The sequence below is a fragment of the Triturus cristatus genome, chromosome 8 (assembly GCF_964204655.1).
Source record: "Triturus cristatus chromosome 8, aTriCri1.1, whole genome shotgun sequence".
In the NCBI taxonomy this organism is placed as follows: Eukaryota; Metazoa; Chordata; class Amphibia; order Caudata; family Salamandridae; genus Triturus; species Triturus cristatus.
In genome coordinates this window covers 106,416,100-106,439,477 of record NC_140591.1, presented here as the reverse complement: position 1 = coordinate 106,439,477, position 23,378 = coordinate 106,416,100, and the positions used below count along the sequence as shown (strand labels likewise).

General features: G+C 46.9%; 1 protein-coding gene across 8 annotated transcripts in view; it reads right to left on the bottom strand.

Annotated features, from left to right (window-relative positions):
* POU2F1 (POU class 2 homeobox 1) overlaps window positions 1-23,378 on the bottom strand; it is a 668,152-nt gene that overhangs the window by 285,532 nt on the left and 359,242 nt on the right. For all 8 annotated transcript variants that reach the window (XM_085621115.1, XM_085621114.1, XM_085621116.1 and 5 more), the window contains 2 exons: window positions 21,205-21,324; window positions 4,165-4,347 (listed from right to left, as the gene is read on the bottom strand). In XM_085621115.1, the coding sequence (XP_085477241.1) occupies window positions 4,165-4,347; window positions 21,205-21,324 (303 nt within the window). The remainder of the gene's footprint in view (window positions 1-4,164; window positions 4,348-21,204; window positions 21,325-23,378) is intronic.

Below are 23,378 nucleotides of genomic sequence, written 5' to 3'. Positions count from 1 at the left end.
GACATCTAGCGTGTGTAGAGCCCTTTCTGCAACGGTCTGAGGTTGCGAGAAAAATACTGGTAATTCTACAGATTGGTTTAGGTGAAAAGGGGAAATGACTTTAGGTAGGAATTTTGGGTTGGTACGGAGAACAACCTTGTTCTGGTGCATTTGAAGAAAAGGTTCTTGTATGGTAAGTGCTTTTATCTCACTGACCCTTCTAAGGGAAGTGATGGCTACAAGGAGACCAGAGTCCTCTGATCTACACCTCTCCCACATGGCCCCCCCATCCCAGGAGGGACGCGTCCGTCACTACTACGTGCTCCGGTTGGGGTAGGGAGAGGCATCTGCCGCTGACCCAATCGCGGTCCGTGAGCCACCACTGCAACTGTTTCGCAGTGCCCTCCGAGATCAAGACATGGTCGGACAGGTTGCCGCGATGCTGGGCCCAATGAAAACTTCAGGTCCCACTGCAGAGCCCGCATTCCCCACCTGGCGTAATGCACCAACAGGATGCAGGAGGCCATCAGCCCCAGAAGCCGCAGCACCAACCTGACCGAAACCCAGGATAGAGGTCGAAAGATGGGAATCAGAGCCTGAATGTCCAGGACCCGCTGTTCCGGAGGATAAGCCCGGAACTGCTCCGAATCTAGAACCGCTCCGATGAAGAGGAGCTTTTGGGAGGGTCTCAGGTGTGACTTCGGCACGTTGATGGAGAACGCCAGCAAATGCAGGAAGTCAGCCGTAGTCTGGAGGTGGGAGACGACTTGCTGGGGCGAGCCCGCCTTCAACAGCCAGTCGTCGAGATAGGGGGAAGACTGGAACCCCCGATCTGCGCAGGTGAGCTGCGACCACAGCCATCACTTTCGTGAATACCCGAGGGGCACTGGTGAGGCCGAAGGGGAGCACGGTGAACTGAAAGTGCTCCTGACCCACCGTGAACCGCAGGTAACGCCGGTGGGCCGGCAGGACGGGGATGTGAAAATAGGCGTCCTGCAAGTCCAACGCTACCATCCAGTCTCCGGGGTCGAGGGCAGCCAGGACGTGAGCTAAAGTTAGCATCTTGAACCGTTCCTTCCGGAGGAAGGCGTTGACGCTCCTGAGGTCCAAGATAGGGCGTGGGCCCCCTCTGCCCTTCTTGGGAACTAGAAAGTAGTGGGAATAGCAACCACGGCCTACTTCTGGACCAGGAACGCGCTTGACGGCCGCTTTGGCCAAGAAGGCCGTAACATCCTCCCGCAGAAGATTCAAGTGATCCTCCGATATACGGTGGCACTGCAGTGGCATGGCTGGAGGGGTCGTCTCGAAGGGGAGGGAGTAGCCCCTTCGGACGATTTGCAGCACCCACCTGTCCGAAGTGATGGAGCGCCAGTGGAGCAGGTGATGGCGAACTCTGCCGCCCACTGGCGTGGAATGGGCCTGAAAGCTCGGACTAGGAGGGCTTTGAGGCGGATGCTGCCGGGGTGGATGTGGACTGACCGGCACGTTGTCCTCTAGTACCGCCACGGCGGAACCCACGTCCGCGTGCAGGTTGGTTCTGCAGCCGGTGGCTAGGCGGACGTGAGGAGGCGCACCCCTTCCTTGGCCACGAAAGGGGCGAAAGGCGGATGTTTGCGGCCGTGGGGCAGAGAGACCCAAGAACGTGGCCGTAGCCCGGGAGTCCTTAAAACGAGCCAGCACACTATCCGCCTTCTCACCAAAAAGGCGAGTGCCATCAAAGGGCATATCCATGAGGGTACTCTGGACATCCCCCGAAAAAGACGTGGACCGCAGCCAGGCATGGCGTCGGAGCGCCACCGTGGTGGAAATCGCCCTACCCAGCGAGTCCGTGGTGTCTAGTCCACACCGTATGGCATGTCGCGCTGCATCTCGCCCGTCAGCAAGTGCCTGGGAGAGACGTGACCGGACCTCCTCCGGACACAGGGGCAGCACGTCCTCAACCGCATCCCACAGAGAGTGGGAGAAACGGTCCAAGAGGCAAGCGGTGTTCAAAGACCGCAGGCCCAAACTCTGGGAAGAGAACAGTTTCTTTCCGAACTGTTCCAGCCTCTTGGATTCCCAATCCGGAGGGGCGGACGGGAAGGAGGATTGGGAAGTGGAGGCCTGGATAACCAGGCTCTTGGGGGTGGGGTGTTGGGACAGGAAACTGGGGTCGCCTGGAGCAGGGCGGTGGCGCCGGGCCACGTTCCGATCCACAGGAGGAACTGTGGAGGGCTTGGACCAAGTGCCCTGCAGAACGTCGATGAGGGCCTCATTGAACTGCAGCAAAGGCTCTGTGGAGCTTGCTGACGGTTGAAGCACCTCTGTGAGGATATTAGTCCTCACGGCCACAGCAGGCAACTCGAGCCCCAGGGCTTCGGCCGCCTTGCGCAGCACCACTGAGAAAGCTGCACCTTCCTCCGAGGCCACAGTCGGAGGAGAGATTAATCCAGCGTCCGGTGAGGTGTCCAGACCACTGGCATCCCCCAGTTCGTCTGCCCAGTCCTGTGAAAGTTGGCCCTATATGGCCATAGGGTCCTCAGACCCCTCCCAGTCGCCCCCGTCATCTGATTCCAGATAAACAGGAGGAATGATCGGAGCCGGGCGGAAGATCAAACGCTCATCCATCTGCGTCCGGTGCGACGCCGGGTCCGGACAGGGGCTAAACCGGGGAACGGCGTCGTCCGGAAACGGCGCCGGAGGCGGAACCGGTGTCGGCGCCAGTGGAGGAGGCGTCGTGAGGCGGCAGAGATCCAGGCCTGGATCCCTCGGGGACCTGCGGCGTCAGGACCGAAGTGGTCGATGGCGCCGGAGCCGCCGGCACACGAGGTCGCCCAGTCGATCCCGCGAGGCGCGCCGGCAGGTGTCGACGGCGGAGCCAGGTCCCTCATGGCCGAGAGGAAGGCACTGACCTCCGCCGGAGTCGCGTCAGTCCCAGAGACCGGCGGGTAAGGAGACGGACGCGGCTCCTGCGGATCCGACTGAGCTGCGGGAGTGGGACCACCCTGACCCTCGGCCGAGTCGCGCGACCGGCGAAGGGAGTCCGAAGAGCAGTGTCGCCTCTTGGACTTCTTTGATCGCTTCGACTTACCCGAAGACTTCGAGCCCAACGAGCGATGATGGTGACTGCGGCTCCGCGACCGGTCCTTGGACCACCTCCTGGACCGGGACCGTGAGCGGCGCGGAGCCGAGTGCCGCTCCCGCCTAGCCTTCGAGGTCACGGCCTGACAATCGGGGCACGACTCCGCGTCGTGGTCGGCCCCCAGTCAGTAAAGGCACCGGCGATGGTGGCCCGTCACCGACATCAGTCGATGACAGGAGTCACAGGCTTTAAACCCAGGCATCCTACCGGCACCAGAGTCGAGTCGACAGAAGACCAAAAAGAGTCAAAGAGTTTAGTCAAAAATTGACCAAGGGGTAAGCTCTTCCCGGATCGGCGCTGTCTGGCGCGAAAAAAGAAGAACTGACGTAAGCGCGCGAGGGCGGTGTCTAAGTACTCCGACGACGTCATTCCGGCGCACGATGCCAACGACGGACGCGGAGCCGCAGACGACGCCTAGCGACGCGCAAGGGGTATTGCTACAAAAATCTTTCCGGATCCAGCCTGACGCCTGGGGATATTCTAAGGTGAGGAATCTAACTAACGTGTTTCTTTCAGATGCATACTTCTACACAAACGGAGTGAGAATCTCTCTGGTTAAAGGCTGATCCCAGTCAAACATTATGTAAAGCATATAGGCACAAAATAAAACAAAACTTCAACCCTTCCCAGGTTTTTTGCACTGTTGGTGGTGGAAGGGATGTTTCTCTTTGAAGTTGAAAGCAATCCACTGCCTGCTTGAGACCTTTTGTTTGCTTAGACCCTCAAAAGACAACACAAGGGGTAGTCGGGCAACACTTTGCCACCTGGGCATCAATAATTGCAGTGGGCCTGGGAGAAACAAATGGTTGTGAATGGCATGGATCAATAACATCTTTAAATGTAATACCGGTTACCAAGCAACTTGAAAAATAAAAGCTGCAAAAGATGTGCAACCGTAAGTATGAGAGTTCCCCATTACTGCGTTTTCATGCACAATCTATAGGTTCTTCAACACATTTTCATATAGGGGCATTGCTAGATTTAGGTTTTCTTTAATAATCGATTACAACAAAATCTCAAGCAGAGTAGTACAGTAGGAATCATCAACTGGTTAACATACAGACCTGTGCAATTTGGATCGGCTGAGAGAGGGGTAGCTGTGTCATCGGAGTAGCGGCGGTGGCGGAGATGGTTGCACCTGCAGCACTATGTTGTTGATTAGCAGAATGCTGCTGCACTGCGGCTGCCAGCAGCTGCGCCTGTGCCTGTTGTATTAAAATTTGTTGCTGGGTAGGTGTTAACGTGAGCTAGAAAATAGCAAAAACAAAGTGAATGCCATAAGATATCAATAAAGGTTTTAACCATCCACCGTTTGTGTTAGTTACATATTTGTGCACGGGAAAAGAAATTAATACATTCTGGGCAAAGTGGAAAGTTCTTAGAATAGCTTTAGGACTTCTGAAAAGTTCTGAACCCTTTAGACCAAAAGCTGTATTTCACGTGAAATATATTGGATATATGAGTAATGTGGCTTGAGAACCTAAGTCAGAAAATAGGACAATCAGCAGAATGAGTAGAACATTTCAGCAGACAAATTGTACATCTTACAAGGCTGCCTACATGTACAGTCAATGACCCTGAACAACGGCTTTTACTTAAACTCTGGATCGAAAATGTGAAATTTCAAACTTTGAAAATGCTTAATGAACATCAATTAAGGGACCTAAATGGCACACTTGAGTCAAGACTGAACGGAATCAGTGTTCTAAATGAAGGTTATCATTTTCAACCGTTAAGCCATTTACTTATTATGAATGTGGTTTCCATTAATTACTCTTCTGCATTTGAAGGCGTCCCGTTGTTGCCTGATTCAGGAAAGTAAAGGTTACTTATAACAATAATTTTATAGCTTAAAGACTTTTCTGAATTCAGACGCTGTTCATTCTTCCGCCGTCTAGTGGTTAAGTAAGGAAATGTCATGATTTCTGTTTCTGGGGATCGACCAGTAGGCAGGCAGCGCCATCCCTCTACGATGTGCCATCCCTCTAAATGCCCCAGTCAGTAGTTGCCATCTTCAGATTCCTTTTGCCCTTTTTGGTGACTTGTGGTGTCTTAGGGCTTATTTAGTTATTTTACTGCTTTCTCACCTTTACCTGAAAGCCACACCTCTTCGCTAGGGAGATGGAAGAGTTACATGTGAATTCAGAATGTTTCAAACAGCAAATGTATTCTTGTAGGTAACATTTTCCTCTTCCAGCTTGAATCTATTCTGGATTCATATGCTGTGCATAGGCAATGTCTGTTCAGGCAGTAGCGCTTTGTGAATGTATAGCGGTAGGCCTACGTGGCAGCCTGGCAGATGTCCAAGATTGGCACGCCCCACCAGCAGAGTGGATGCAGACTTTGCTCTGGTGGAACGCGAATGCAAAACTTCTGGGGGTTCTTTTTGGCTAGCCTTTGGTTAATACAAGCAACAATCCAACCGGAGACAGTTCTTTTGTACTGCTTTGCCCTTTTTTGCTCCAGAGAAACCAACAAAAAGTTGGTCATCCAATTGGTGGTCTCTAGTTCGATCTATGTATGGTAAGGGCCCTCTTGGGGTCAAGTCAGGAGCCAATCCTCCTCCTTGGAGGGGTGAAGAGGACCATAGAAATCCAGCAAGGTGATGGTCACTATTTTCAATAGGAATGTCACTTTTGTCTGAAGGACCAGTTTGTCTGGAAAGAAAAGGGTGCACAGTTGCTGTACAAACTATGACAATGAGAAACACTGTTTTGATTGTCGGTAGACTTAGACAACCAATATGCATTGGTTCAAATGGCGTGCGGCTCAGGTGGGTGAGAACCAAATTAAGGCCCCACTGCATCATCATAAAAGGTGTTGGCAGGAATATATGGATGAGCCCTTTCAAAAATTGCATCACAACAGGTGACTTTAAGAGGATACCACTCTCCTTGTCAAGTTCGGGCCACTAAGATGGCTTGTGCCTGGTCTTTCTTCAGTACTCTGGGCAGGAGAGGTAGGAAAGGGAAAGCACACGAGTCCCAACACTCTGTTCTAACGGAAGGCATGGTAGAGGATACCTTGAGAACTCCAACGAGCAAAGGTTTTGACACTATGCGTTCTATGCGGCGACAAACAGATCAAGCCAGGGTTCACACCATTGCAGGCCACCTCCAGGTGCAACTGCCATTCGTGATCCAGTAGGTAATGTCTGCAGAGCTTGTCCACCATGGCATTTAAAGATCCTGCCATGTATTGGGCAATCAGAGAGAAGCCCTTAACGTTCTGCAATTTCCAGAGATATAGCGCCTCCTAGCACAAAGCCCATGACCCCACACCACCATGGTTGTTGCAGTATCACAAGGTGGTTGTTTGCCGCCAGAACCTGTGTCCCCATTACGGCTGGAATAATGCCTTCAATGCAAAGCGAATCACTTGCAACTCCAACAAGACTATGTGGAGGTCAGGGGACCAGATTCCTATCTCAACCTCTCCCAGATGAACTGACCAACCCAACAATAATGCATCCATCACAACTGCTAGCTCTGGGTGGGGTAGGGAGAGGGGCCTGTTACCAGACCAACTAACACCAAGCAGACACCACTGCAGATTTGCATACTCTTGACACCTGGATGAAATCGGAGGTGTTTCCTTGGTGCTGAGCCCACTGAGATTTCAGATCCCACTGCAGGGACGGCGTGTGCAACCTTGCATGGTTCAAGAGTAAGATGCAGGAGGCAGAGAGGACCACAGGCCTCAAAGCCACTCACTGAGACTCGGGTCAAGGATTGGAACATTGGGATCATAGCAAGAATATCCTGGGCTTGTTGAGGTGGAGGGAAAGCTCAAAAGAGCACTGGTCCGAGGGTGGTTCCAATAAATGGGAGAAGTTGTGAAGGAGTCAGGTTTGACTTCAACACATTGATGGAAAAGCTTAACCCTGTCACATATTGGTTGTCATATGCAGTTGGTTTACAACTATTTGCTGCAATCCTGCCTTCAGTAGCCAGTCATCAAGGAATTAGAAAATTGGTAGCCCCCTACTCTGCAGATGGTGTACTATCACCACCATCACCTTTTTGCACAGGTAAGGCAAAAAGGAAGCACTTAGAACTGAAAGTGCTATTGGCCTACCTGAAACAACAGGCAACGTCTGTGGGGTTGGGACAGCGATGTGGAAGTAGGTGTCCTGCAAATCCAACTCTGCATTGAGTTTCCTGGGTTCAGGGTACACAGAACTTGGGCCAGGGAGAGCATTTTGAACTTTCCATTCCAGAGGAATAAGTTCAGAGAGCGAAAACCTAGGATGGGGCGAGTATCAGCCAGCCCTGATCTCCGATGCCAGCACCCTCTCTACTGCCCCTTTAGCCAAGTCTCCATGAAGTATGGACAAGTGGTCCTCCAAGAGGGATGTTGTGGTGTGGGTTGCATGTCCGTGACAGGGAGGGCAGGGAGTAATGATGTTTCACGATGTGGAGCACCCATTGGTTGGATGTGATACTACTCCACCCTGGGAGGTAGATGGCAATACACCGCACCCACCAGGCGATCATGAGTTGCCAAGGATAATCTAAAGTGGTTTTGTGCAGCTGAGGAACAGGAGCTGTTGTCTGGGTAGAACAATGCCCCCTGGTGGCCTGGAAGCTGTCGGCCTGTTCCTCAGCCTCTACTACAAAAGGACCGGAGGCCTGTTGATTCTGAGGCAGAAATTGATGTAACCCCTGCTAGCACTCCGTACCAAAGCCTTGGAAGGGTTGATGCTGTTGGGGATGTCTATCGTAGCGGTGAACCTACACCCAGAGACCAAGCACTGGCTTTGAGCACCTTAAATGTCTCCACACTGAGTCCGCTTTCGTGCCATACAGCCTAGAACTGTTGAAGGACATATTGATTAGGGATTGCTAGACATCCGAAGAAAAGGCCATATAGCGAATCCAGGCAAGGCCGAAACATCACACTGGTCCAGACTGCCCTATCCTGTGTCTTGCCCAATCCCGAGCGAATGGAGTAGTTCACTGCATCTTAGCCATCTGTAAATAGACACTGCAGGGTAGGGCGTATACCATCTGGGACAGCTGGCAAGATGTCTGCCACTCTGCACCACAGCGCATACAAATAGCTCGCCAGAAGGGGAGAAGCATCGATGGACCGGAAGGCAAGATTGATAGAGGAGAACACACACTTAGTAAATATCTTCATTTGTTTTGAATCACTCTTGGTGAGTAGTGGGGAATGCATTGTGGTTCAGGTAACCCAGATACCTGCACTACCAGGATCTCTGGATTGGGAAGTTAAAGCAGAAAATCAGGATCCCCAGGAGACGGATATTGTCCCACTGTTGATAGGCAACCTTGCAACATGTCTATTAACCAATGGACAAGATCCTGGCTCTGTCCAGGTGCCCACCAGCATATCGGTCAGGGACTTATTAAAGGCAGAAGAGATTCTTGGATGGTTTGGCCAGGGTTTAGGACCTCTGTCATCGGTAAAGGGATGTCAAGCACATCCACAGCTTTCCTAATTAATGTAGCGAGGGAAATGGACTCCTCTGTTGCCATGGCCACATTTGGGGAGGATATTCCAGTATGTGAGTAGGTATCCAAGCCACTGGAGTCCTGTATATTGTAAAGATCAATGTCATCATCACCACCATCATCACAATGATGAACATATGTTTACGGGTCCGAATGGGCATACTAGCATGGTCTCCGTATTGGGGAATGTGTTTTAAAGATTGACAACTGACTCCATTTCTAGTGTCTGTGCCAAAGGGTCAAAGTTCGAACTGGTGGTGGCGCCGAGGGCAGAAAAGGACGTCACCTCAGGGCTGACGTCAGTAGCACCAAGTCTGAGGAACGCGTCAGCCTCAAATTGAGACAGAGTATCACAGTTGGGGTCGGGGAAAGATCCGCCAGCAGTAACCTGGCATACTTTCACATCAATCAATGAAAGTGGCATCTACAAAATTCTTTCATCATTTAACCCATCTAATCACTTCACTGACCCTCTACCTTGAAAGAGATCAAAGCCATCATTCTCCCCTTATGGTCCAAGATTGTAAATGCCTTGCTACGTCAAGGCACTATCCCGACTGTCTAAAAGTAGGACAAGTAACCCCCCCACCAACCTTAAAAAAAACGAATGCAGACTGCTCTGATCCTAACAAATTCCGACCTATCTCCAACATCCCTACTCCTGCGAAGCTCCTAGCCAAATGTGTCCAGATCCAACTCTGCAAACACAGACAATTTTCGATTTCTTGACCAACACCAATAAGGCTACCGTCAAGGTCACAGCACTGAATCTGCATTCACTTATGTTGTGGATGACATATTAAAAATGCTAGATTTAAATGAATCATGCCTTCCGATACTGCTGGACTTATCTTCCGCATATGACACAGTTAAACACGATAGTCTACTGAACCTACTGGAACTGAGGATGGGCTTATCAGGGGTCATATTGCAATGGTTTTTGTCATTGCTTCAAAATAGATCCCAAAGAGTCAAAATGAATCAATACCTTTCTAAGCCCTACACGGTCACTCTGTGTTCCACAGGGATCTGCTCATACCCATTCTCTTCAATCTATTCCTGGAACCACTAGCAAACTCCTTAAAATCCGCTAACATCCATCATCACATGTCTGCAGATAACACTCAATTGTATCTCAAAATCGCCTCCCCAGAGCACATTATATCCGTCAATTCTACTTTGCAAAACGCTCATCTTTAGCTCACGGATAACCATCTCAAGTTCAAGGCTGCCAAAACCAAATTCCTTCTCATCTCACCACCGAATAACTTCAAGATCGATCTGTGGATGAAACACCTTACAGCGCTCAACTGCTCTCCTCACATCATAGATTCTGCTAGATTCTTGGGAATTACATTAGACAAACATCTGAATATGCAGGATCACATTAGCACAGTCACTAAAGGAGCGAATTACCAGATGAGCATTCTGCGGAAACTTAAACCCTACCCTCCACTTGAAGACCTAAAGCTAGCAGTTCGAGCTCTTGCTTTGAAGACTGAAATATGGTAGTGCCACACTATGCAGCCTACCTCGATACAAGTTGGCCCCTCCAAGAGCCTCCCTTAATACGGCAGCAAGACTTGTCTCCAAAACAAAAAGATATAATGACATTTCCCAAGGCTCTAAAACCCCTGAATTGGCTACCATATGAAGCAAGAATTCAACTAAACATTGCATGCATGACTCAAAGTCCTACGTTTTAATAGACCCAGATATCTGGCCCAAAAGCTAGAAAAATCAGGAGGTTGCAGACCTTTGCGAAGTGCACTCCTTGCTTCTGAAACCCCAACGTTTCTATAAAAAGAAAACAGGCTCCAGAGCTTTCTCGGTTGTCGCACCTAAGCTATGGAATTCTCTGCCACCGGATGTTAGCCGAATCTCATCTACAGAGTCCTTAAAAAAAAGAGGCAAAATAATTTCTGATAACCACGTTTTTGCCCCAAGACAACATCCTTTCGACCCAGCCCTAGCACCGAATCTGCCCTACTTGGGGTCATGGAATGTCTCAGGCAACAACTAGACTCCGGAAGAACTGCCGCCCTCATCCTGCTTGACTTGAGTGCGGCCTTCGAAACCATGTCACACTCCGTTCTGATAGACCGACTGACTGACTTGAGGCCTCAGGCATTGAGGGTTTGGCCTTGAGGTGGCTGATCGTTTTAAAAGATGGAACCTTTCAGGTCTTCTCGACAAACACAAGATCGCAAACCTTAGCATCAACCTCCGGAGTCCCTCAGGGATCGATTTTGAGCCCATTGTTCTTAAATATCTACATTCGCCCTTTGGCGGACATTGCTGAGAAGTCGGGACTTACCATCTTTTCATATGCAGACGATACCTAGATTATCTTCTCATCATCAGCTGCTCAGCATCAAGATCCCTCCAGCCTGGCCTGAGAAATGTCTCCCCGTGGATGACTAGAAATGCTCTGAAGCTGAATGGTAATAAAACTGAGGTCCTGGTTCTGGGTAACAACCCAGAAGTCTGGGTAGTTAACCACTGGCTGGATGCTATGGGACCATTGCCTGCTCCGGTCCTCAAAGTTAAGAATCTTGATTTTATTATGGATAACAACCTCTCCCTCAAACCTCAGGTGTCCAGGGTCACTGCCACCCACTTTTCTGTTCTCAAATTGCTTAAGAAGATCCTCTGGCTAATCCCAACAGCCGCCCAGAGAATGGTAATGCAGACTCTGTTGACATCCAGACCAGACTACGGCAATGTTTTATACCTGGGCGCAGACAAATCCTCAATCCATCACCTGCAGATCAAACAGAATGCGGCAGCTCGCCTTCTTTTTCGGCTGCCTAGATACGCCTAAGTTTCACCACTGCTTCATAAACTACACTAGAGCAGGGTGAACAAGCGCATCGAATTCAAGGCCTTATGCTACATGTTCCGGGTCAAACTTGGCTTGGCTCCTTCTTACATCCAAAGCCTGGTGAAACCCTATGTGCCCACCCGACAGCTGAGATCATCCAGCCTCTCACCGTTCAGTCCCAGGTTCCGCCTTGCTCACATGAGAGGCCGCTCGTTTTCTTACCTGGGCCCCAAACACTGGAACACTCTTCCAGCTGAGCTCAGGAACTGGTACTCTTTGATCGCCTTCCGCAAGAACCTAGTTGCCAAGCGTGATTCTCTATCTTGGGGTTGCTATTTAGCAGTCTTGTGGCTCGGCCAGCCACCCTGTCCAGCCGGGAGACCCTCTTGGGTAGCTACGCGCTCTATAAATCAACAACTTAACATCCTTATTAAACGTAACCATACTAACTACTGTTTATGATGCTTGACCTCATCGTTGACTATTATTATAGATCAAGTCTGTTTATTTTCAATGTTGTGTCTGTCATTCATATATGTGACTATTTTGCTAGTTTTTATACAAAACTTTATAAATAAATAACTGACTGGAGGCCACCTCAGATCCTTGGGGCCCAAAGTTGTGCCAGAGGGACCAGTGGGCCATCAAAGATTGTGCATATAAGATCGGATTCAGCTTGAGGAGTTTGGCATCACTGATGCCCCTGAGGGGTCCGGGCACACTTAGATCAGCACCAGAATAGGTTCCAATGTGCGGGAACCAATCCGTGGACTCTAGGTATCTGGGAGTGGGAGTGGCAGTATGACTAAGATACATGCTCAGATTTTTTATATTCCTTAGACTTCTCTGACCTAACTGAACTCCGTGACATTGACCACAACCGGTCAAGGCAGCAGTCATGGGAGTGGGAGCGCATGTGAGCCCTCAACTGGGACCATTTCTGTGACTTTTGTGAGTTTTAGAGACATTATCAGATGGCTTTGCCATTCATCTTCTCACAACACACGCACCATGCCAAGTTGTGTTTGGATCCTAGACACCAAAGAAACTTCATGGGTGTTGGTTACTGACATCTGTCAATGAAAATCGCAACACTGCTTAGACACTGTAGTTTTAGAAGGAGACATATCTGAACACTAAGTTTTGAGAAAAACTAAATCTGTAAAGAGGAAAGGATTCAAGCAGCTCCGGATCAGAGTGAGAATGCACGGAAAGAACGGAACCGATGTCAGCACACAGAGGTGGTGTATATATGGGGCCCCAAACTTCACATCCGGGGCAGGACGAATCGGACGCACAGCTGCACTATGCCATCTGCCAAAATGCGAGGGAATTGCTAGCAAAAGTTTCCAGATCCAATCTGGGGCCTGGAGCAATTCACAATGTGGGGAATCTGAGGTTAGACATCTCAATCAGAAATGGCATGCTAAAGAAAGAGTGGAGACTACAATCTCATGTGTCTTATAGCTGATTTCACCTCTGGAGATTCTTTAGGATCCATCTTAGTAAGCATGGACAGAGTGGGTGACCATTGGAGAGTATAGCAGAGGAAACACCACCAGAAACAAAATGTCAGTGCCTAACAATACACATCTTTCCAAACACAGTGGCTGAAAATGAAATCTGAAGAAGGTGATCACATACTTCAGAAATGCGGATTAATCGTCAACATAAGTCAAACTGACTCCCTATATGAGCGATGCCCCAAAAATCTTTTTCTTTTTTCAGCATGTTTTCACGACCCAACCACTAGATGGTAGAAAAATTGACAGAATGCTAATGTAGAACAGGTTAACAATACAAAATGTCAGAGGCAAAACAGGTGGCATTGTGCTTTGTAAGTAAGGATACCCTGGAAGGGGAAATACTTGAAAGAGGGGTTAAGTTTCCCACTTTGTTACTGCCTGAGAAAATATGTGTCTGTGCCCATCAGCCCTCAATAACTCCAAAAGCTCCCATCATGCTCCCATCATCTTCAGTCATGCTCCCATCATCTTCACCAACACATTATCCTCAAAGTTGCTCTCAGCAAAGACTACTGAATTTCAAGGTAGTGCAAGATTCAGTACTTTGGCACAAGACAGGGATAAAAATGAAGATGTGTTCAATTACTGGTTGCAGCAGTTAGCAAGGGGTAATTGTGGTGAGTATGACTGACATCGAGGGTCTGATTGACACTTTAGTCATCGTTGAGGGTTGGTCATAGTCATGGCTACTGAAATACTGTAATTGATGGTCTGGGCAGGGGTGGGTGTTGAGTTCAGCAAGGGTGAACAGCATGTGGGTCAGGCTGAAATCAAAATGGTTGAGGTCATCGATCAAGCTGGTTTTGGTAGACAAGCTGGGTGGGGGATCAACAATGAACTTGTCGGGTCTTGTCCATACTGCAGGGTTAACTTGGCCAACAAGCTGGGCTGACTGGAGAATTCCCATTTGAGGAGACCATGTTATCTTCTCACAGAAAAAGTTGCTTATGCGCCAATTCTTGCTGTTTGTAAATCCTCTTCTACAAGGCCTGGATACAAGATTTAGATAAAATATTGAGGGGGTAAAATATGCACATTATTAAGAGTCTGGACTTTGTTCTTTCATACTTGAAAAACACATTAAGAATATTAAAAAGCATGTTGCAACTGTAGCTCCTGCTTTCACAGGAGCATGGGTACAAAAGAAACCACTGAATCCAGCACTCAACACAAGAAAAACAAAAACTACAGCTGTGAGCCAACCAATCGCCTGTCAGAGAATGAGTTTTGCTTTGCACAGCTATGAAAATCTGTTTTTACTGCTGTAGTACTGATTTACTAAGGGTTCACACACAATTTCTATAGGATGTGAAACTATGAAAGAACCAATGCTAGAAAACACACAAGAGGCATTCTACTGGAAGGCTATACTCTTGCTTTACAGAGCCAACATCAAAATCTGGTACCTTGCATCTTTCATTTGCAATGTGGTACCCCATTACGGAATATCAGCTTTTCGTCCCAGTTGACAGTCTCACTGCTATTCCAACTCTCCACTCTCAGACATTAAGGGAGGATTGTTGGATTAGACACCACTCCCATCAGAGAAGGAAGGAGCCCAATTACAGCTCTTCAGATGGCTTAGGTGGGCGGCAGAGGAGATGAGCAGGAATCTTATGGTCGATCTCTATCTCCACTCAACATGCATGTGTGCCTGTCAGACAAACACTTGCAAATGGCCCTGTACATGGTGGCCAGCACCAGAAAGTGAGCCATCGCTGCAGCACTATCCTTCATGGAACCATGCAATAAATTATTTTTAAAAACAGACCTCTGATATTAGAACATAAGGTGCTGAACATTTACCTCTGCCTACATTGTGTAGGAGAGTTCAAACAATGATTGCATTTGATTTGATTGAATTTGGGCACAGATTTTGTGAATTGTTTGTGGAAAGTTCAGAACGTAGCAACTCCTGCTTGGTTGAAATAGTTCAATCAGGCTTTGCTTATGCTACACTCCCAATACTGACATCCTACAAAATAAGGTAGTATCTGCAAAGCTATCTTCATAGATAGTCACAGCTTACAACTATCTGGAGACTATCAGTACATAAGGCTTTTAAGGGCAGAACAATCATTCTGCTTCCAGGGTCACTACATTCAGGAATGTTTGGTTTTCCTGCTATACAATTCCCTCAACGTGTTTGTATGTCTATTTAAAAGTCTGGTTTAAAAAAAAAAATCTGTACCGCAAGTAAAAAGTTAGTGTTAAATCAGTGCGAAAAAGGCCAAATGATGAAACCAATCGCTTTCACAGAATAACCTTTCATGGTGGAAAACCACAGCAATTACAGTTCAGTAAGAACCGAAATGCGCTACTGGCATCTTCAGGGAATTTTGTCATGGAAGCTATAACTAATATACTAATTATCCTCAGCAAGACTGCTGTAAGTGAAGTAAGGAAAATGCTACTTACCAGTATGCATCTGTTGTTGGCATGTAGAGCTGTAGATTGATATACTATGCATAGATTGCCATCAGGTGTTGGGCTATGATGTTTGCAGTTTGTTTTTGTTCGAAGAAATCTATGTCACGAGATATGCGACTCCTATTTACGATGATAGTGCACACGGGCATTGACTCCATCCCCAGACTGTTTTCACCATAAAGGGTGATGATGGAGTTAGTAAGAAATAGAAAGAGATGTCCATGTGTGTTGTATCTAAGTAAGATAACACTGCAACAGATAAAGGTACCCGGGAAGGCAGGCAGGCGTATATGAATCTACAGCATTTTTGGTTCGAGGCATACGAGCTGTAGATCATATACTATGCATAGACTATATAGCAGTTTTGTTTGTGTTGGTGGCTAACCTGTATCTGTTGCAGTGGTTTGAAAAAGTGTTCTTAAGACAGCTTGGCCACACTAGCTTGTTGTTTTGCTTGCACATCTACACAACAGTGTTGCGTAAATGTGTGTGGTGTAGATCAAGTTGCAGCTTTGCAGAGGTCATCTAAGGGAATGTTCCCTAAGAAGACCATAGAAGCCCCTAATTTGCCCGTAGAATGAGCCCTAGGGGGAATAGGTAATGTACGCTTGGCTTTAAGGTAGCATATTTGGATGCCCTTAACAATCCACCGTGCAATACCTGCTTTTGAAATGGGATTGCCTTTATGAGGTGAGGAGAAAGCAACAAAGAGTTGTTTAGTCTTTCGAAAGGATTTAGTTCTTTCAATATAATGGAGTAGTGCCCTTTTAACGTCTAGCGTGTTAAGAGCCCTTTCTGCCACTGAGTCTGGTTGAGGGAAAAATACTGGTAGTTCAACAGACTAGTAAAGGTGAAAGGCAGAAACAACTTTAGGTAAAATGTTTGAATTAGTCCTGAGAACCACTTTGTTGTGATGAATTTGCAAAAATGGTTCTTGTATGGTTAGTGCCTGAAGCTCTTCTAAGAGATGTGATGGCTATAAGGAAGGCTACTTTCCAAGTGAGGAATTGTAGTTCACATTTGTGCAGAGGTTCAAATGGTGGGCCCATGCGCCTTGTAAGGACATTATCAAGATTCCACACTGGAGAGGGCAGAACTCTAGGGGAAATTATTCTTTTAAGTCCTTCCATAAAAGCTTTAATAGCAGGTACTCGAAACAAAGACAAGTGTTGTTTGTTTTGTAGATGAGCTGCTATTGCAGCTAGTTGTAGTCTTATAGATATATATGCTAGGTTACGGCGTTGTAGGTGTAATAGATAGCAAATAATGTTTTAAGTGTAAGCGTCTAGTGGATTGATTTGATTGTTTGTACAGTAAATTGCAAATTGTTTCCACTTTGCTGCGCTGCATGCTCTGGTAGTAGGACGTCTAGCCTCTTTAATGAAGTTCATGCAGTCTGGCGGGAGATAAAGGTAGCCAAACGCGAAGACTTCAGGTGCCAGATCGCAAGGTTGAGTTGACTGGGATCTGGATGCCTTATCTCTCCATGGTTCTGAGTGAGAATTTTAAGAGAGGGGTGCAGTTTTTGATGAGGAACTACTGACATTTCTAATAGGGTTGTGAACCAGGGTTGTCAGGTCCATGTGGGAGCAACGAGGATTAGTGTGAGGGAATGCTATTTGAGCTTCCGGACGACTAATGGAATGAGTGGGAGAGGCGGAAAAGCGTAAGCAAATTTCCCTGACTAGTTCAGCCATATCGCATTGCCTGTGGACAAGCAATGGGTGTGGATACCTGGACGCGAAGGTTGGGCATTTTGCGTTTTAGTGTGTGGCGTACAGATCTATTTCTGGGTAGCCCCACAACTGAAAGAATGGAAGAAGAACTTGAGGATGAAGTTCCCATTCGTGGATGTGTTGTTGTTGACGACTGAGCAGATCTGCGATTTGATTGTGTACTCTTCGGAGGTGTTCTGCAAGGAGATATATGTTTTGTGGAATGGCCCATTTCCATATGCATTGAGCTAAGTGTGAAAGCTGTAGAGTGTGTGTCCCTCCCTGCTTTTGTATGTAGTACATTGCTGTCATGTTGTCCGTACGGACTAAGACAGCTTTGCCGCTTTGCCTACTAAATGGAGTTGAAAGGATTTTAATGCCAGAAAAATTGCCAGTAATTCTAGGTGGTTTACGTGGAATTGTTTTTGTTATGTAGTCCATATGCCTTGAATGGTAAGGTTTTGAAGATGATCTCCCCAGCCGGCGAGCGATGAGTCTGTTAGCACTGTGTGTGGAACCGGGTCAAGGAAAGGCCGCCCTTTGGAAAGGTTTTGTGTGTTCCACCAATGCAGTGTGTGATATGTGAGGCTGTCCACCAACACCAAATCCGTTAGCTAACCTTGAGCCTGGTTCCATTGATGTGCTAAGCATTCCTGTAGAGGACGCATGTGGAGTCTTGCATAAGGGACGATTATAATGCAGGAGGCCATCATCCCGATTAATTGCATGAACACTCGAGCTGGTAATGAGAGTTGAGGCTGAAATTGGGATATTAGAGCCTGTATTTTGCGTATTGTGACTGGATTGGGTATGCTAGAGCTTTGGAAGTGTTTATTGTAGCTCCTAGATACAATTGTGTGTTGGATGGTTAGAGGTGGAACTTGTGAAATTTACGGTGAATCCCAAGTCGTGAAGCAACTGAATTGTTTTGTGGGTGTGGTGAACGCAGCTGCTGCGTGACTAGGCTTTTATGAGCCAGTCGTACAGATAAGGGAACACGTGAATGTGTTGTCCTCTTAAGTGAAGTGCAACTACTGCAAGGCACTTGGTGAAGACTCTGGGTACTGTGGACACCCCGAACGGGAGGACTTTGAACTGATAGTATTGACTGTCCACCAGGAACCCAAGATATTTTCTGTGAGCTGGATGAATGGGAATATGGAAGTAGGCGTCCTTTAAATTCAGAGTGGAAAGAAAGTCGCCTTGTTGAAGGGTGACCATGTGGAAGTGATCTGACTGAAAATAGAGGTTTAGTGGTCTGAGGTCCAGTATTGGCCTGAGAGAGCCGTCCCTTTTTGGAATTAGGAAATATAGGGAGTAAACCCCTGTGCCCTGATGAGACAAGGGGACTGGTTCTTTTGCATGTTTTTTTAACAGGGTGAAAACTTCTTGTTTTAGGAGGGTCAGATGTTCTGACGACATTGGACGTTGCCTGGGAGGGATAGTTGGGGGAGTGGAGGTGAGTTCTAGGCAATAACCATACTGAATAACTGGTCTTACCCGCTTGTCTGTTGTGATGGAGTGCCAGACAGGTAGGAACTGTGAGAAACGTCCCCCGACAGGAGTGGAATGGTCGGGGGTAGTGTAGGGAAATCACTACTTGGTGGCAGGGGAATTGCAGGTGTTGTTACCTCTGGCTCTTCCCCTATTGTTCCCTCTGTATCCTCCACGAAAATATCCTCTGGAGGAGGGAGATTGATTGGGGCTTTTGTAAGATGAGGAGGGATTTTCTGACAACATTGTTTTGGAGCAGCGAAAGGAACCCCTGTTAGAAGGTAGTTGTAAGGACCCCATGGACTTAGCAGTCTCGGTATCTTTCTTCATTTTTTCCAATGAAGTGTCAACTGTAGGTCCAAAAAGATGCTCTTTATCAAAGGGCTGACTGAATATGGTGGTTGGAACTTTTTGCTTGAATCCGGAGATTCGAAGCCAAGCGTACCTACGCAGTAATATGCTGGTGTTAATTTCACGAGATGCTGTTTCAGCTGCATCTAGGGCGCATTTTATTGAGGTGTTAGTTATAAGTTTACCCTCTTAAGCAGTTCATTGGCCTTGTTTTTGTGTTCCTCTGGTAAGTGCTGCATTCGTTTTTCCAGCTCATCATAAAGCGCTTTGTTGTAGCGCGCCAAGAGAGCTTGAGCATTGGCAATGCGCCAATGGTTAGCAGCCTGTGACGCAATTCTTTTCCCTGAAGCATCTATAAGCTTTGACTCTTTGTCAGGAGGAGGGGCGTCGCCTGTAGCTTGGGAATTAGCCCTCTTGCGTGCGTTAGACACAACAAGAGAGTCTAAGGGTACCTGGCCTTTGATGTACACTGGGGCCGTGGGAGCTGCTTTATATTTTTTATCCACCCTTGGTGTAAGTATTTGGGCTCTAACACGGTCTTTGAATTCTTCGGTAGTGTGTTTCAACATGCCTATTAGCATGGGCAGGGTGTGGGTGGATTGTTGTGAGGGTGCAAATGTTTCCACTAAAAAGTCCTCTTCTAGGGGATCATTGTGTAGTTCCACCCCATGGTAGTGAACAGCCCTATTGATAAGCTGTGCAAACCCACTGTTATCATCAGGTGGTGATGGCCTGAAGGGATATTGTGTAGATCTGTACCTTGATCATAGTCATCCCATGGGTCCGTGTCCTGTGGTACGTTACGACTGTCATCATCCCCTAGTGTATCCCCATCCACACCATCATCATCATCATCCTGTGGTGCAGGTGAGAGTGTAGGTGATGGTGAGTTTGCTGGTGAGATAAATAAGTTAGGAGGAGGAGGAGGAGGAGAGGGAGGTATATTAGGGGGAGAAGGGGTAGTACCCATGTCCTTGCATTTGAGAGGTATGTGAGAGTCCTCTGGCAGGTCTAGTTGACATTTTTTTAGGAGGTTTGGTGAGAAGGCGGCCAGTTTCGGGGTCAATATGCAGTGTTTTCTGCATTGGATCAGAAAATTCTAGTGAAGAAAGGTCTTTGAGTGGCATGTCTTGTTTCAGCGCCGGAAGCTTGGGCGTAGAGTGTTCTTTAACGGTCTTAAGCTCCCAATCCTTTGGTGAAGGAATTTTCAGCTCAGAGATTTCCTTCGGCTCCAAGGCTTTTGGATTGTCCTGTTTTGGCTCCGAAGCTTTGTCTTTTGGTGGCTTCAGTGTCGAGGTTTTCGGCGAAGGTATCTTGGGTGCCGGCACTGAAGGTTGGGGCACCGGCTTGGTTTTGGGCTTCGGTGCCGAAGGTGTTTATGTTTGGTGCCGGAATGGGGTCGACTCGAGCCCGAGTCGGAAGGCTTTTGTTTTGGTTTCATAGCCGGGCTCGAGGGCGGGGCGTTTGAAGTAGGTTTGCGGTGTCGACCTGAGCCAAAGGTGTTACCGGAGCCTTAGGTTTGGATTTGGTGGCAGCCTGGGTGTTCCTACTCACTGTCCGTTGAGCCAGGGTGACGTTCTGCTAGTCTTCCTTGGAGTCTGTCGGCTTCGGACATGGAGATATTCTCTTCTGCAGGTTGGAGCTCTGGATGGACATTAGAACCTGCTACGAAGATGTATGGAATTGAGCTGCTGCTAGACATTTCGTGACGTCAAGCCCGACTATTCACGGATGGTTTTCTTCGACTGGAACGATATTCAGGCCTTGCAGTGCTTTGACTCGTGCTCGGGGGAGAGGCAGAGGTTACACACTTCGTGTAAGTCCGTGTGTGAGAATTTACCACCACACCTGGGGAATTATTTTTACTGAGTCCGTTCCACCGACAGCAGGTGTGGTCGGTGCGGGTAGGCCCAATGGCCCGCGTCAAAGCTCTTGGCCGAAGATTATTTGAAGTTGGAGGATGTGTGTCAAAAGGGGAACGCGATCGAGAACAATACCGTTGAGTGGTGAAGGATTGCGCGTCGAAGGGGGTTTGAAAACGATAATGACCCGGAGCGCAGCAAATCACATCCAAACCCGATGGCAGAAAAAACAATCTGGCTTGGAGTCGATGCCCATGCGCACTATCATCGTAAGGAGCAGTTACCTATCTTGAGACTACAAAGGCTTCTTCAAACAAAAACAAACTGCAAACATCCAAGCCCTACACCAGATGGCGATCTATGCATAGTATATGATCTACAGCTCAAATGCCTCAAACCTATAATTAGTTCAAGGGGAAACTTACCCCAGTGATCTGTCCTCCGGCCAACATGATCTGTGGCTGGGGTATGGCGGCCTGCAATGAAGGCTGTTGGGAAGGCTGGCTTGGCTGCTGTGGGCTCCCAGGTTCTTCTTTAAATTTAAACTAGGAAAGAAATAAGAGTTTCTTTGTTTGAAATGATTGGATGGGATTATCAAATCTATGTGTCTCATTAAAAACAGTACAAAATGAGATCTGATGACACTGACATTAAATTTAAAGGAGAATAAATCACTTAACAGGAAAAGCCATCCAAAAAGTTCAGAAAATAAAAAGGTTTAAATGTCAATACATGAAATACAATTAGTATATAGTCCATTGATTCAAAGTTCTTGGCTTCACAAGAAGTGTGTGACAATGTTGTAGTGTAATCATTGTACAAATATATAACTAAAGCAAAAACAAAGTAAATATTTAAAGGAGCATACCATCAGGCAAAGAGGCAAAAGTCCAAACATTCACAGCAGGAATCAGGGATACAAACAGACATCAAACAATAACTGCACAGTTCTTCACAGGTCTCACAGTGAAGGGTCACAAATCTTTCTGAAATCACTTAGTCCCATTTTATTACACACTGTAGAAAACAGATTTTTGTATAAAGTATACATAATGTATATGTGCCACACCCTACAGTGGTTTCTTTTGACAGACACAATGGGCACAAATTAAAATGTCTTGGTTCTCACTAGATAGCGTTAAGCAGCCAAACCAACTTTTTAATAGCTCTTAATGCAGCTGGCCATGCAAAGGTAATGCTGGGAGGACAGATGCCCACGTTAAGTTCTGCAGTAAGCTTTACTTAAAACACTAACTGTGGTTGATTTAATGAGTAGTACCAGCAGCTGGTTCTCAGATGGCAGAAAGTCTGGCACATCAGTGCAGATTCAAATGCTGGTTTAATATGAAAGCGTTACTGAAGTGTACAGTCATCCGAGTAATTCAGTAAAAGGAAGTATTTTCTGTTTGCATGCTTTCAGGCCTCAGAGAAAAGCTTTCAGGCCTCAGAGAGGGCCACATGAAAGAAAATGAATTCCTGCAAGTCCCTTCACAAATTTAGAAAATGGAAACCTTCATTGTGATCCTGTTTCAGTACTAACAGGATCAGATCCAATAAATCACTTCACTGAAGGAGGAATCTAAAGAATTGTAAAGAATATTTGGGAATCCAAATGTTTCAACTGTCCAGAAGGTCAGAAAACTGTGCTAGAAAGATGGTCTCTCCTTAATGGAAGAGGTTTATCCAGTCTAAGTTTCCTGAATGATGAAACCTTCAGAAGTGAGACTGTTTAGGATTCTTGGCCATAGAAGACAAGTGGTTTGAGACATTGAAGATTGATATGATGGGAGGAACTGGTATTTTGATGAGTTAGATTTGACTGTAATACAGTCAGGTAACATCAAAATGGTCATCTACTTTTATGAACGTCACTAAGGTCGAACAGTTTGCCAATTCATCCATTCCATAAAGATATGAGATACCAGGAAAAAAGTGGGACAATTAAGCGTTTGAGAAAGAAGACACACAAACACTGCAGTACAAACAAATGACTTGATCGGAATTTTACCCTAGAAAATCGCAAAGTAGGGCAATGTGGGTTGTCAGAAAAAAAGCGTTCCTCAAACTGTGCATGAGTGTAAAAATTTAGGCATGGAAGCTATATATCCAACACAAACTCTAGGATATCAAAGCACTTCAAAAGGTTAGGAGACTAAGGAAAAATGTTGAGGGTGGTTAACTGACGGATTTACGTAAATAAGAATGGTTTCATATCAAAGAGCTATCAGAATTTGAAGCAGACAGCTAAAACTGGAAAGAGGACTTGTAATTGTGATGAGTAAATATGGGCTTTTAAATGTTCCTTCACCTCTCAGTCAGCCAATGACCTTTATTCGGTTTAAAAGAAAACCATAAAAGTACAGACAGCAAACACATTTACAATGTTATTTAAAAGACATGCAATAAACACATGACAAATAAGGCACAGGTTAAAAAGCTTATATGGAGAATACGAAATCAGAAAATGTAAAAGACTAGGCCAGAGACAGTCCACTTCACTCTTGGGAACAAGCACAATTATTGCGCTCCTGAACAGATAAAATTGTATAAAAATAATGTAGCACTAAAAACCAAACTAAAGAAATAGATCGGTCCATTA